Below are 16,491 nucleotides of genomic sequence, written 5' to 3'. Positions count from 1 at the left end.
GGAAGCACACCAACACTTAATTCTTAAATTTGTCCCACCTTTGTGTCTGTTTAATCTTCTCACCAGCTTCTGTCATATTCGACTGACCAGTGCTTATGATCATTATACCCGGAGAAACACACAAAACTAGACATTCACAGGGACCAAGAACTGAGTCCCTTCACTTGCTAGAGGTCTAGATAAACTTTGAAAATAAATGTCATGCGCCTTAGCTAAGAAGTGTGCATATTAGGAGCGGTAGGTTGAGAATAAAGTAAAATGAAGGCACTACCCTCAAATGATTATTCTGTGTTTATTTTTTTAATTTACCTACTAACGAGATGTGCCAACCTATTTTAAATGTGAGTGGTCTGGTAGCAAAAGAGAAGAAAAACTCTACCAATAACTGAATACATATATACTTGGATTTGAAAATTGCAGAACAAGAAAACGAAAAAGTAATTTTCAAGAACCGGAGAATTTGAGAACCCCTAACACCAGTTTAATTATTTACCTTTATTAAATTCAGTATTCTTATAGTAGTTGGTTAATAAAGTATTAGAACAATTTGGCTGCAGCAACGCTATATAAATTTTTAATATTTCATATGCTATACTATTCAAACTGAAAATAGCTCTGTGAGAAGCCAGTGTCATCTGCTATCTTGATTTCATGGGGTGATTTTTAACTCCATGTTCATTTCATATTTTAGAATATTCTCAGAATTTGCCAGAAAGGGAAATATTTTGAATGATCAACAATAATAATAAGCTTAATTTTAAACTGAAAAGTTTAGTGACTTTAACTTTGTATCTAATATAAATGTTTTAGTATGGATAATTTTGCTTCCCTGTTATTCCTTAAACTGTTTATTATTTACCCAGTGGTAAGCAACTTTTAAGCCAGTTAGTAATTCAAAAGCTACAAAAAAAAACTCTAATATATACACAAGTAATAAAAGAGTCATGCTAATTTAGTAAGAGTAGAAATCCAAGCTTTAAATTATCCAACTTTCTTGTTAGAAACAGAACACACTAATAAGAAATTATCAATCCAAATATGGCAAGGTGAGAGGTAGGTAAACAGATGGAGAAAAATAGTCTGAGAAAATTCATTAAATGAAAATAAAGGGAGAGGGAAGGGGGGAAGGGAAAGAAACAGAGAGAAGGAAGGAAAGAGAAAAAGAAGTCAGAGGAAAAAGACACGGCTGAACTATCCCGGTGCAAACATGGTAGGGACTCTGAATAGTTGGCCATGGGGCTCACCCCTCTCTTATTCAGGAACAGTCAGCCTTCAGCACCCTCAGGATTGTCCTCTACATACTCAACCAACAGCAAGCACAAAATATTCAGAAAACACCCAGCTGCATCCACATTAACATGTACAAACCCTTGCCACCGTTCCTTAAACAATCAACAGTTTATATGCTCTGACATTGCACTGGGCATTATGAGTAATCTAGAGATGATTTAAAGTGTCTGATAGGATACATGGGTTATATACAAATGTGACCATATATATACAAGAGCCTAAAGCATGCATGGGTTGTGGTGTCCCGTGTGGGATCCTGGAACCAGTTCCCCAGGATACCAAGGGATAACTATTAGCTAGGATCCTTCAGACACCCGCTCTCCAACTCCCTCTGCTCTGCACTGACCCCACTTCCAATTAGGAACCAACCGTGCTGACTGAGGCCCACCCACAGACAGCAATCCCTGCCCTCCTCCTGCCAAAAACCCTCGTACACAGAATGAGCTGAGACTGAGCCATGCTTGTGATGTGATAAGACGCAAAGAATACTCTAAAACAGTCATATGGTTGTAAGGAAAAGAGCAAAGGCTAGAACAAAACCTTCTCCCAATAGTGTCATGATATGTATCTGGCTCACCACACATGTTTACCTAGGTCAGAATAAGAGCTGAACTAACATTTTTGTTGGACTTTTTAAAATTTATGTGTGTGTGTGTGTGTGTGTGTGTGTGTGTGATTTAGAAGATGAAATTCTGTTATATATGGTGAAATGATTATTGCTTAAACATATTAACATGACTTATCACCCCATATAGTTGTCTTTTGTAAGTGAGGAAGAATGAATCTGCTCCCTTAGCATGGATATATGTTTATGTTTTTATTCACTTGGATATATATCTGGGAGTGTTAGAGAACTGCAAAATTAAACCACAGTTTAAAGGTGATTTAAAGACAAAAGATAAGGTTGGAGTGGACATTTTTAGACTGTCAGTAGAACTACAAATCGGCACAGCCAATTAGAGAATGGAGATTCCTCAAAAAAAAAATTAAAAATGGAAAGGAAATGAAATCTTAATTTTGAAGAGACAAGTGAACTGCATGTCCATTGCAGCATTGTTCAATGGAGAAATACCCAACATGGATGCATGACTGGAGACACATATGTACAACGGATTATTACCCAGCCTCAGAAAGAAGGAAATTCTGCCACTATGTCAGTATGGAGGACACTGTGCTAAATGGAATAAGCCAGCAGAGAAGGACAAATGCTGCACAGCCCCCATGTGTGCAACGCAAAACAGCCAAACTCATGGAAGCAGAGGGAAGAATGGCGTTGCCAGGAGCAGAGGGTGAGAAGAAATGCTGGTCAATGAGGATAAAATTTCAGTTATGCAAATGAAATAGACTGTGGAGCCAAAATGTACCACCAAGTGATGACAGTTAACATATTATATATGAAACATGTGCTGTGAGGGTAGGCCTTAAATGTTCTCACTAAGAAACAACTACATAAAGTGATGGGTATGTTGATTAGCTTCAGTGTGATGATCATTACCCAATGTACACATATAGCAAAGCATGACATTTGGCACAACTTTACCACATAACATTCTTATATATAAGTTCTAAATTGCACACCTTAAATATACAATTTGCATTTTTTCAATTATACTTCAATAAAGCTGGAAAAAAGAAACCACTCAAAGGACCACATATTATATGATTTCATTTATGTTCTGAATAGGCAATTTATATATAGAGAAAAGCAGATTAGTGGTTATTCATGACTGGAAGGGGAATCACTAGGGAATGACTGCTAACAGGTAAGACATTTTCATTGTGAGGTGATGAAAAATGTTTTAAAATTAGATTATGTTAATGGATGCATAATTTTTCAATATAGTAAAAACAATTTAATTGTGTACTTTACACTATGTAAATCACACCCCAATAAACTTGTTTAAACAAAAAAAAATAAGTTGCCTTTTAAATAATTAAAATGAAATCAACAAAGTTTCTTATTGTATAGACTGCGTTCGAGGAACACTAGAAGGGATTGTATGGAAGCAGCTTGGTTCCTCTGTGTGCCTCAGCAGATACCTACCTGGTGCCTAAACTACGAAATTAACCTTTTTACCTCTCTGGTTCCTATATTTGCTTCATAGAAAAAGGCACTTTCTCAGCCCACTTTCATTCACTAAAAGTAAATGCAAAGACATTAACCTCGTCTAGCTAGAAATGGTAGTGAGGGAGTGCCTTGGTATGGCGAGGTGGAAAAACCTAGACAATGCTCTTCAGGGTACTGGTGCATAATTCTGTTTACAGCTAGCACCCAGGGTATTTTAAGTGTCCATATCTACATTTCACCTCAAAGCCCCCACAGGGTGTTTGTGATTCCAGCATTTTCTAGTCATATAAACAGCATGTGTGTGTGCGTGCGTGCGTGTGTGAGTGTGTGTGTGTGTGTGTACCTTATGCCTTTATCTAAATAGTCAGAGATCTAATTTTTATTTTTAATTATGCATATATGTGCATGTCTGTTTATGGCAATGTGCACATGAATGCAAGTGCCTGAAGAGTCCAAAACAGGTGGTCAGATCCCTTGGAGCTGGAGTTACAGGCAGTTGTGAGCCACCTGATATTGGTGCTGGGAACTAAACTCAGGTCCCTTGCAAGAGCAGTACATACTCTTAACCACTGAGCCATGTCTCCAGTCCTTAGAGATTTTTGAAAGCTTGCATAATATATAAAAACCTAGCCATTCCTACATACTAACTTCCTTTCTGGTACTTTGCACAAAAGTTTTCTTAAACATCATGGAAGCCAATCTTTATAAAATTCATTTTTAAAATGCTTTTAAATATATGTATGTAATGGGAATATGAATTTATGCAAGTTTTCAGAAGCATAAGCTATCATATATACCAAAAAGTCATAAAAAATGTACAAACTCTTTGACCCAGAAAGTCTCATTCTTAGAATTAATCCTTAAGCAATTATTAAGGGTGTGTTCAGACTATATGTAGGAGGCTTTTCCTTAGGGTGGTGTGGATAGGGAAAGGTTGGAAGCAATCTAAATATCTATGACATGAGGTATTTTAATAAATAACAACAAATTAGAAAAATATGCAGTTTTTAAAAATTAAGATCCAGAAAACCATTTAATGCATGCTAAAATATTTATACTATGATTAGAATTTTTAAGACTGCACAGAAATGTGTGTACCATATCCTCTTGGGTGGGGGGGAGCTGTATATATAAATGCAGACACATAAAACCCAGGATGTTACCACTAATCCATTACCTATGCACAAGGAGGTCTGGGTACATGAGCTGTTTGGAGGAAATGGGTCATAAATGAGAGAAAAGGGATGAACAAAAGTTAAACAACAGTGAACACAGCTTCTTTTGCCAGAGCTGATGTATCTTTTGTTTCAAATGTAAGTTACAACCACAGGAGACCTGGAATGTCTTATTAATGATAAGGCCTTCTTCGGGGGACCACGAGTGAACTCTGCAGGCCAATTAGCTATTCTACTTCTTAAAAAAAAAATACTGAGCTTCTCGGCAAAAAGTTGGGGTCAGGTTACAGTGGCTGCAAGTGTGGCCCATTTGCTGAGTCTTTTATGTCCCTGTGCAATCTTATCTTTTCCAAGCTCATGAGTCAGTATGCACAGAGCTCGGGGCACTGGCACACCAGACAGAAGCTTGGTTTTGTACAAAAGCCAGAAAGCACCATTCTTTGACTTAGCATGGCTGCTAATGTGCCACAGCATTAGGAAGACTCAACATTCCCAAGATGTAGCCTATGGAAAACTATGGACAGCAAGAGCCACATGTGGAAGTCCTTGTCCTGTGGCTACAACTCCGAGGCTGCACACTGCAAATTCCAAACATGCCCTCTGTTAGTTGGTCAGTAACAGGTCCTGAGACATGCCATGGTCATGGGCAGTGTTTCTGATTCTGGCCACCTACAAGCATGTGTTGAGAGGCTAGAGACTGGAAATCCCATGTCTCACTGCCATATAGCTCCATGAATCCATGCATGAAAGCTGACATTTCTATGCTGAAACTTGTCAGCAATCTACAGAAAATAGATTCAGTGTTTCCCCCACCTGGCTTGTTTCTTGCTTTCTCTCTGATGCCTGTGGCTTCCATGGGCACTGTTGAAGCTCAGTGGCACTTGGGCGGCCACCAAAAATGAGAATTTTTCTGTAGTCTTTCCATGGATTTTCACCCTAACTAATGGAGAGCATTGTTTTTTACATACCAGTAATCTCTCTCCTGCTTTAATTTAGACCCATTTGTTTCTAACTGGTCCTTCCTAAAGCAAATAGAAGTTCATTCCCAACTGAAGGATATGAAGGGCCAAATTACCTTTACGTTACAACCTTTAGTGGCCCTGAGCAACGCTGTCTCTCTGCCTTAGTCTCTTTCCTTTAACAACAAGAATAAGAATACCCACCTTACAGACTTGTTGTGAAGGTTAAGTGGGAAAAGGGCTGGGACTGGAACTTAATGGTAGAGCATCTACCCAGTGTGCCCAAGGTCCTGGGCTTGATCCTCAGCAAAATACAATAAAAACCAGGTAAATAAAAGCACAAGCCTGTAATCTCAACACTCAGGAGACTAAGGCAAGTAGACCTGAAGTTTGAGGCCCACCTGAGCTACGCAGCTTCAAAAGAAGGGGAAGAAGAAATAATATTTTTTAAATCTTATTTCCCCCATCTGTCCTCTACCCTTGGGCATCAGTCACTTGCACTAAACAGTCACTGTTGCACACTAACATGACACCACAAATAGACATTTCCATACCACAAAATTGCTTCATAAACAAAATTATTTAACAAATTATACAAGCCAGGTGTGGTGGCGCACATCTTTAGTCCTAGCACTTGGGCAGCAGAAGCAAGTGGATCTCTGTAAGATCAAGCCCAGCTTGGTCTACATAGTGAGTTCCAGGCCAGCTGGGGCTACAAGGAGACCCTGTCTCAAAGATAGATAGATAGATAGATAGATAGATAGATAGATAGATAGATAGATAGACAGATAGACAAACAGATAGATGATGATAAATAGAGAGATAGATGATAGATAGATAATAAATAGATAGATAGATAGATAGATAAGATAGATGATAGATAGATAAATAGATAGATATAGATAGAAAGATAGATGGATGATAGATGATAGATGTTAGATAGATAGATAGATAGATAGATAGATAGATAGATAGATAGATAAAAATGTTATATAAAATTACCTTTAGGCTATATGTGTAAGGTATAGGTAAAACATAAATCAACTTTATGTTTAAAATAGGGCCCCACTGCACATACCACTATTAACAGCAAATATTCAACAACAAAAAAAAATCCAAAGCTCTTCTGGTTCCAAGCATTTCAGATAAGGGATACCCAAAGTGTGTTTAAAGCATTAATGTGGAACTGTACAGCTCATCAAACCATTAAATAATGTACTGGATATATAAATCAAAATAATAAACATTCCCTTACAATCCTGAGTATATCTCTAGTGTCTCAAACATTTTAAGTTCTAATAGATTTCGCCTCACTAAAAATGGTACTCTTACACAGGAGGCCAGGTGATCTCACTAATATAGACCTCAGAAGAATACAGCGCATATTGGTCAGGTCTAGAATGAGTGTATTTCAGGCTACAGGAGGTCTGTCCATTTACCATACCTTAGAGTACACTGGCTTTCCATTTTCATAGTGAATCTCCACATAGTCAGAAGACAGCAAACCACTGCAAAGGAGAGAAGACAGAGTGATTTCTGCATCTGTGGCACTGGAGGGTTAAAAATAGTTCCATAAATGGATGTGAAGAGTAGATAAACCACAAACAGCTGCAGGCCCTGGTCAGGACAAAAAGCAGGCTATCATCAAGTCTCAAACAATGTCCAGCTAAAAGCCATCCCTCAGTCTGCTCAGAAAGACAAAATGTAGGCAATTTAAGGGAAACCCTTAAATTCAGTGTCTAATTGACATGTCAATTAAAACTGAACAAACTAAGCTACAAGGAGAAGACGAGCCCTACAAAAAAAAACACACACGATTATGCTCTAATGGAAATTTCTTAAAATGTGATCCCTGGAGAGGGGTGCAGAAGAAGGGCTGAAAAGCATTTTCAATAAAGGACAGACAGAAAAGACTGCAGCTCTGCCAGACATGTGGTCCCTGCCACAACACAACACTGCCATCACGCCAGCACTGCGAGATGTAGACAAACAAGTGTGGCTACATCCAATAAAACTTTACTCATAGGCAATATATTTGAATTTCACATTTTTAAAAAATTTATTATTTTTTTATTTTATGTATATGAATGTATTGCCTGCATGCATGTAAGTGCACCTGTGTCATGCAATGCCCATGGCTCCCTGGAACTGTAGTTACAGATGGTTGTTAGGCACTATGTGGGTGCTGGGATTCGAACCCAAGTCCACTGCAAGAGCATGCAGTGCTCTTAACCGCTAAGCCATCTCTCCAGTCCCTGATTTTCACACAATTCTAATGCACTTATAAACAGTATTCTTCTTTTGATTTTTAAAAATCCATTAAAATGCAAACAGTGCCAGTGAGATGGATGGGGGGGAAGAGCACTTGCCGCGCAAAGCTGACAACCTGAATTCAATCCCTGGATCTCACAGTGGAAGGAGAAAAACAACTCTCGAAAGTTGTCCTTTGACAGGTGTGTCATGCACACATGCACCTGCACCACACACACACACACACACACACACACACACACAAAACTACTACCCCACACACACACACACAATAATAAATAAAATTTAAGTCAGACAGAGCAGGATTTAAAACAGTTCTTTGTTACTTGATAACAGTAAAATATCTGATCTGTAAAAACAAAACAAAACAAAAACCAGTCCCTTGATGATGGTATGGCCTCAGTCAAGTTCGCCAACTTGTCAAATGGAGACAGTTTAGAAGGTGAATATCACAGGACAGTGTGAAGATTAAATTAAACACAAAGTGCTAACCTAGAGCTGGGTGTGGTGGTGCATGCCTTTAATCCCAGCACTTGGGAGGCAGAGGCAGAGAGCTTTCTGTGAGATCGAGCCCAGCCTGTCTCCATAGAGAGTTCTAGGCCAGCTGGGGCCACAGGAGTAAAAAAAAAAAAAAAAAAAAAAAAAAAAAAAAAAAAAAAAAAAGAAAAAAGTACTAACCCAGAAAACAGCACAAACTGCTCAGGGTTGGGCACTATGACTGTCACTATTGTTACTTTAACTCAAGTTTTTTTAAAAACATTCTTTCCTGTAAGAGTGGGAAATACAAAATTTATAGCTCCCAAAGAGTAAGAGATTGGGGCACGTGGGTTTCTGTCTAGCTCTGCCACAGGAGTAATGATAACAGGTAATAACTCACATTTACGTGCAAGTTACTCCATCTATACCCTGTAGTGAGGGTCTCAGACGTATGAACTTGTCTAAATGATAAATAACAGCAGGTTCTACTTGGAGCCAATTTTAAGCCTTTGTTTTTTCTTCTACAAAAGGAAGGGAGGGGCTAGAACAGAAGATACTTCGGGTTCCTTCCTGTTCATACATACTGACTTTCTACAATTCTGCTTAACAGCAGGTTTGCTTATTAGAAAATACAGACGTTACTTCTGTAACTGAGAATGGGAGGATTCTGATACTGCATCCTTTTCAGAGCAGTAACTGATGCACCCAAAAGTGACCCCATAGGAGAGCTGGAAAAGGGTGGCTCAAAGCTTATCAGCAGTCAACTGAGAACCTCCACTGTGTATCCAGTATGGCCCTATGTGCATCAAAGGGCAATCTTTACAATAGAAATAAGGTAGGTGCATACACTTAGACATGCTTTTCTGTTCAAATTGTGAATTGAATGTGTATCAATTCATGATTCTATGTGTGCAACTTAATTATAGTATGTCTATTCATTCTCATTTAAAATAATCCAAGTAATGTTAAAAGGTAATGACAAAACTTAGCTCTAAATACATGCGAATGCTTGACAGGGTACAGAAACTTCTTCCATTGTAAGTTAGCTCGGTCAATTTCCAGAGCTAAGGAAGGCTGCAACACCAATTGCAGAGAGGTCCCCTCACTGTGTCTTAAGTGAATCTCTCTAAGGGCAAATCATAGTGTTCAACACTCTGAATCCCAGAGTCACCAACATCCTCAAGCAAACAGTCACTGCAACATGGCTAAGACTTAGAAGCAATTATTTTAGGCCACTGTTTCTGCTTGTCATTATAAAACCAGATAATGGAATTACAACTGATAACAGTCCCCATAATCATCCTTTTCCCCCACCTTTTAGGGACTCTTTCACCCATAGTTAAACCCATTTCTAGTAACTCTTGCATGTGAGAGTCTTAAAGGAGAAAAGCAGTCACCTTCCAATGACACACACATGCACACACACACACACACATACATGATGACACTCTCACATACCCTTCCCCTCCTCCAGCTGTCTATGCTTTTCCACACTCTATAAATAGCATACATCTACACTTACTACATCATTTCCATCTATCTAACCACAGCTATTCTTCCCTTAAAACTACTTTTTTTCCACCCACCAATGCACCTTAACCACCTGGTAGAATACCTAGCGCCCAGTAGACCCTGACTGACATCCATGAGCAAGCAAATGTCTACCAACCCCTGCTGGATGTGAGACCTAACCTCTGTGCTCAGAAAAGGGGATGAAGAATTCAGCTGTCTGAAAAATGAAACTGCAAAGTCAGCACAGATGCGAACGAGGTTCATTGCACCTCTATTATTCATAATCTCCCTGGAAGTGAATTAATGCCAACTGAAATGTAACCTAATTAATTATGAAAGTCTTGGAGTAATATTGAAATACTAGAATTTTGATGATAGACAACCAACACTGAAAGGGAATTCCTGAAACCTAACTCGGACACCCTTTCCAAAAAAATGCTTTTGGGGGGACAACCATGTCAGGGGTTGTTACTAATCAACAATATAATTGTTCAGAATGAAACAGCATGGATAACAAGTCCTAGACCTATAAAAGACTCCTGGGAAAGACATGTTGAAATGCAAAGGAAACCATGTGTCCTTCATGAGTTAAAAATCATTCATTTCCATTATTAAAAAGAAAAGTCAAAGGGCTGGAGAGATGGCTCAGCAGTTAAGAGCACTGATTTCTCTTGCAGAGGACCTGGGTTCGATTCCCAGCACCCACATGGCAGCTACAAACTGTCCTTAACTCCAGTTCCAGGGGAATCCGACACCCTCTTCTGACGGCAGCACTGTACAACACGGGTGCACTCACATATGTACAGGCAATACACTCATACAAACAAAATAAAAATAATAAATGTTTACAAAGGCAGACTACCTTCCACTCTCTAGCTGTCTTTTATAGTCATAAAAATCTATATATTCTGAAATTAAGTGTCTAGTCTTCAATCTATCTCTAGTTTAAAAACTGAGAGAACAACATCTTCTGAAGGGGCCTGAAGGCCAACAGAGCATCTTTCAAATCTTTTCAATTTGGGGACCCTGATCACATCAAATGGCCACTGGGAAATCCCTCTGAGAAGTCTCCTTTCTCCATTCACATCATGTCTCACAGTCATTCATCCATTTAGTGAAAACCAGTGCTGGTCACCACGGAGATCAATTTTACAAGCTTTCAACACACTGAAAATGGCACCATGCTTGTTCCCTCGGTCCACTAAAAGCTTCTCTCTCTTTTTCTCTCTTATACACATATGGTTGTGTGTGTGTGTGTGTGTGTGTGTGTGTGTGTAGGTCAGAGGTCAACCTTAGTGCCATGACTCAGGAGCTGTCCACATGATTTTTAGAGACAAACTCTCTCACTAGGATCTGAAACTCACCAATTAAACTCGTCTGGCTGGCCAGCAAGCCAGGGATCCTCCTGTCTCCATCTCCCCCAGCAGGTGCCACTACCCCCAAGCTTTTTTTCACATGGTTCTAGGTGTTGAAGTCAGGTCCTCATGCTTACAAGGAAAGAGCTTTACCTACCAAGATAGGTGTAGGGGTTTAAGCTACTTTAGGGTCACAAGAGGAATTTAATGAACTTCTAAACTACATGAGAGATTACGTCCAAAATTCCAAACTGCAGGTGCTCCTATGTCTCAGGTGCTGAGCTCATGTACAATGATGCAGTTTAGAAAAGCCTAGTATAGTAAGGATAAGAAATATAGGGCTGCAAATTCACAGCAGAGTAAAGAAGTGGGGAGTAAGACGAGGAATTTGAGATGGACTTAAGTGTATAGTATAAAAGGTGTGGAATTCCCACTCAACTGGCTTGATCAGCCAGCAAGAGCCACTGGGGAACCCCCTTCTGAGGAGGCAGCTTCACAGCTAAACTTCTGCTGTGGCTACTAGTGTCTCCACAACTACCAGGCCTTACACACAGGGAGCCCATAGAGCATGGAAGATCTGGCACCAGGCTGACCTATGGTAACTCTGTCCAGAAGAAACACCTCTCCTCCACATTCATTTCTTATCAGTTCTAGGAAAAGAACTCCTTACTTCTTTCATACACTGAAGGACATTTGGGAACACAAATCAGACTCTATAAGCCATATATATAGGGCAGCAGAAGGAGGGGCAGATGAGGAGGGGATCTAATTACTATCAAATTATATTGTATAAAAATCACAAAAATTCAATAAAAAATAAAATTTAATTCACTAATGCAACAAATATCAAGGGAAATGTGAGGAACACTGCATTGAAGCTCTTAAGTAAAGATTCATATGAAGAAGTAATATATATGTATATACACACACACACATATCTGCACATTCTCTCAGACAGTATTCCAGTCTTCCTAGGTATGAGTGAAATGGTCAAAAGACTAAAAAAATAGCCAATGAAAACAAGTATCAGAAATAGTAAGAGTTGTGGCTGGAGAAATGGCTCAGCAGTTAAGAGCACTGCCTGTTCTTGCAGAGGACCCAGGTTCGAATCCCAGCACCCACATGGCAGCTAACAACCATCCATAACTCCACTTCCAGGGAATCGGATGCCCTTTTCTGTCCTCCACAGGCACTGCACAATACAGGTGCACTTACACACATGCAGGCATACACATAAACACTCATACAAATAAAATAAAAATAAATCAATCAGCCAGTCATGGTGGTGCACACCTTTAATCCCAGCACTTGGGAGGCAGAAGCAGGCAGATCTCTGTGAGTTCAAGGCCAGTCTAGTCTACATAGTGAATTCCAGGCCAGCTGGGGCTACAGGGAGACCCTGTCCCAAAAAAGATAAATAAGGGGCTGGAGAGATGGCTCAGCACTTAAGAGCACTGACTGCTCTTGCAGAGGACCCAGGTTTGATTCCCAGCACATGGCAGCTACAAACCATCCTTAACTCCAGTTCCAGGGGAATCTGAAGCCCTCTTCTGACCTCCATGGCATTGCATGACACAGGTGCACTCACATACATGCAGGCAATACACTCATACACATAAAATAAAAAATAATAAATAAAATATTTTTTAAAAGACAAATAAATAAATAATAAAAAGTTTAAAGAAATAGTAAGTGTTAAATATAAGGTGGATGGTTACAAGATAAATACGCAAAAGTAGAATACATTTCTATGTAAATTAGAAAAAAAATCTAGAGATAATCTAGGGGAGAAAGTTTCCAACAATGATAACAACCTCCACATACACTTAATATCCACATATATGTGGTAACATATAAATAACCTAAGAATAAACAGGTTTAAATAAATGCAAAGAAATGTACATATGAAATTAATTGCAATACTTGGGAAAAAACATAAAAAAGACTGAATGAATTACAGCCCCATTCTCCATGGGAACAGTTGATGCTATGAAGATGTCTATCACCCTTGGCCCACATGAGTTTTAGTGAAATTCCAAATAAAATCTCAGGAAGTTTTTTAACTTGGCAAAATAACTCTAAAGTTCTAGAAAGAGGCTCAAGTTCATATGAAAAACTTCCTATGTGGTAATAATGACATCTTAAATCTATAAAGAATAGAAAAACTGAAAATCATTTGAAGGTAAAGGAAACAAGTCCATAAAAGATAAAAATGAAGAATAAATATATTTCAGGCAAGTGACCAAATATTTGGGAAATTAGATCTCTATACCACATGTTATACCAAACTAAAACTACATGCTCTAAAGCTGCACATGTTTCAAAGTAAAACCATAATTTACTATAAAAATCCACCTGAGGGGACTGGAGAGATGTCTCAGAGGTTGGGAGCACTGGCTGGTCTTACAGAGGACCTGGGTTCAGTTCTCAGTACCTACATGGTGGCTAACAACCAACCTTAACTCCAGTTCCAGGGGATTTGATGCTCTCTTTTGGTGTCCATGGCCACTGCATGCACATGGTGCACTTACATAACCCACCTGAACATTAGGGAGGTCTTTTGATACATGACCTTAAACCCAACAGTCATAAGGAAAAACATAGGTAAGACTATAAAAATAAACTGTATAAATAATAAAACCAATTAAGAATATTTCAAAAGAAAAATGGACAAAAGACATTCACAAATTGAATACATGAAGGGCAATTCATACAAAAACCAAACAGGAACTACTAAAGGTGATCAATCATATACTAAAATACAATTTTACTAACAATAAAACACTTGTAAATTAAAATAACAGAAGTAAACATTTACACTGATCTGTTTAGAAAATAAAAATGAATGATAATAGCAAGTGCTGGCAAGAATATAGGAAAACTAACAAACAGTCCAGAGGGTAACTTGGCACAGGGTTTCAAAAGCTCTGGAAGTATGTTCAGCTTTTAACTACCAATTAAAGAATCTACCAATTCTGCCTATGAGGATTTGCTGAGGAAAAGAAACAAAGCAAAGGCAAACATACTCACTCACATACAAACACACACACACACACACACACACACACACACACACAACACTCATACCAACATTCACACTTACACACACATACAGACACAAATGTAGATGTGAATGGTTTCATTGTATGCTTTTTACAGTCACTTGAGGAAATGATCACATAATTGTTCAAGGAAAAAAAACAAGTGTGAAAAGTTGGTGATTCTTTAAGCATGTTTATGTGTCTATTCACACTTTAAATAGTATCTGAAAAAATACGCAGGAAAATGCCATTACCAGGTGTGACTTCCTCCACAAATTTCTATCGTTTTCCTTTCTCTTGTTTACCTATGCTTCCTAAAGTTCTTTCAGTGAATATAGACTACCTTTCTAGTGAAACACCACAGTGAAAGCTATACTTCTTTAAAAGAAGTACAATGCCCTGATAAATACACTATTAAATAATGTCAAATTTCCAGGTCAAGGAAGACAAGGCACCATGGACATTCGCAGCATCGGCATCAGCCAAGCACAGAGCAGGGGGGAAAGGTTGGCTGTCCCTTCAACACAAGAAAACACTCCTTCCGTGAAGGTCATTCATGATGGAGGGAGTGGACAAGGACAGAAAGAGAAAAAATGCAGTCTCTACCCTCCAGGCAAGGACTATCTCAGAGTTCAAAAGAAGCAAGTCGGCATGCACCTGCCAAGACAAACAGCAAGCATGCACCAAGCAGCCCCAAAGCGAAATGGATTGCAACTACTGTGATCAGAACTCTTCAGTGAAGAAGGGCTTAAGCAAGTTCCATGGCAATCTAGACAGGGAAATATGGGCAGGCAAAAGTAGATCTTACAGAGAGAGAACAGTGTGTACACACACACACACACACACACACACACACACACACACACACACGGAAAAGACCAGGAGACAGATTTGGGAAAAGCTAAAGGCATAGTTTGGCATTAAGTGACAAGGCTGGGGCCAGCGTGACTGAAAAGGCGGGTTTGGGACTGGACAGTACACAGGGTTTAGGCAAGGACTCAGGATCTTCAAAGAAAAGGACAGGAACTTGAATTTGGAAGGCTATTTACAAAGGCTGAAAGCAAGCAGTGCATCCTGTGTCCACAGAGGCTCCGAAGACTTTAGGACCTGGGAAAGGCTGAATGCACAGAGGCTCTTTTAGTGGGTCAAGCAGAGCCATCAGCAAGGTAATTAATGTTAGCAGCAGGACAGAATGGCAAGAAACCAGCACACACACACTAGGAAAGGCCTATTCACATATGAGAACCTGAAGCTGTAACTCTCCTTCACTCATTCAATTAATAGCTGAAGACTGAATGAGGCAAAGGGAAGAAGAGAATTAAAGAAATGATTCACAGAAATGAAGGATTAATTTTGGACAAAATGTTTAAATTTTATTGTGAATTATAGACACATGCACCAAAAAAACTGTTAAGCAAATGCTAGTGCATATTTGTTAGTTGTGTATGAATGTGTGTGTGTGTGTGTGTGTGTGTGTGTGTGTGTGTGTATGCATAGAGAAGCCAAAGGCTGACACTGTCTTCTTCAGGCTCTCGCCACTTTACTTTTTTAATCTTTTTCTTAAAAAAAAATTTTATGTGTATGAGTGTATTGCCTGCATGTATGTAAGTGCACCCATGTCGTGCAATGCCAGAGGAGGACAGAAGAGGGCGTTAGATCACCTGGAACTGGAGTTATAGTCCAGTGTTAGCTACCATATGGGTGCTGGGATTTGAACCCTGATCTTCTGCAAAATCAGCCACTGCTCTTAACCACTGAGCCATCTCTCCAGTCCCTCCACTTTATTTCTTGAGACAGGGTCTATTATCGAACCTAGGTCTCACTCATTCAGTTAGACTAGCTGGCCAGCAAGCCCCAGTGATCCTCCTGTTTCCACGTCCCCAGCACCAGGGTTACAAGCACACCACCATACCTGACTCTTTTTAACCAAAAAAAGTACTGTATACTGTCCAGTCCCAAACTCAGGTTCCTCATGCTTGCACGACAAGCCCTTTATAGTCTAAGCCATCTGCCAGTCCCTATTTTGCAGCTGTATGTTGGTTTAATAGTTAAAGAGTAAGAGTTCTGTACAGCATCTACAATCATCTTTTCAGTGTTCTCTTCCTCTTTTAGTCCTAGTTATAGGGAACCTAGCCATTGATTTCTGCTGGATTTCCTCAATCTGAGCCTGCACAACTGAACTAAGATGTGGGATGTCTGCAGACAAGTTCCCAAGACACACAGACTAAAGATGAGTCTGAACAACGCTACACAGGAAAATATATTTAAAACCTTCTCCCTGTGCTATGCAGAGAACAGCATCCTGTTCCACCATGGCAGCCTGCATACATACATCAGAGAGAT

The 16,491-nt window shown here is 39.3% G+C and overlaps 1 protein-coding gene across 1 annotated transcript in view; it reads right to left on the bottom strand.

Moving 5' to 3' along the window:
* Adam23 (ADAM metallopeptidase domain 23) overlaps positions 1 to 16,491 on the bottom strand; it is a 164,652-nt gene that overhangs the window by 79,100 nt on the left and 69,061 nt on the right. Inside the window, 1 exon segment of the mRNA XM_008846181.3 lies at positions 6,937 to 7,000. Coding sequence (XP_008844403.1) covers positions 6,937 to 7,000 — 64 coding nt within the window.

Source organism: Nannospalax galili, unplaced genomic scaffold (genome assembly GCF_000622305.1).
Source record: "Nannospalax galili isolate Female #2095 unplaced genomic scaffold, S.galili_v1.0 scaffold281, whole genome shotgun sequence".
NCBI lineage: Eukaryota > Metazoa > Chordata > Mammalia > Rodentia > Spalacidae > Nannospalax > Nannospalax galili.
Note: the sequence above shows the minus strand (reverse complement) of the source record. Positions and strands in the feature narration are given on the sequence as shown.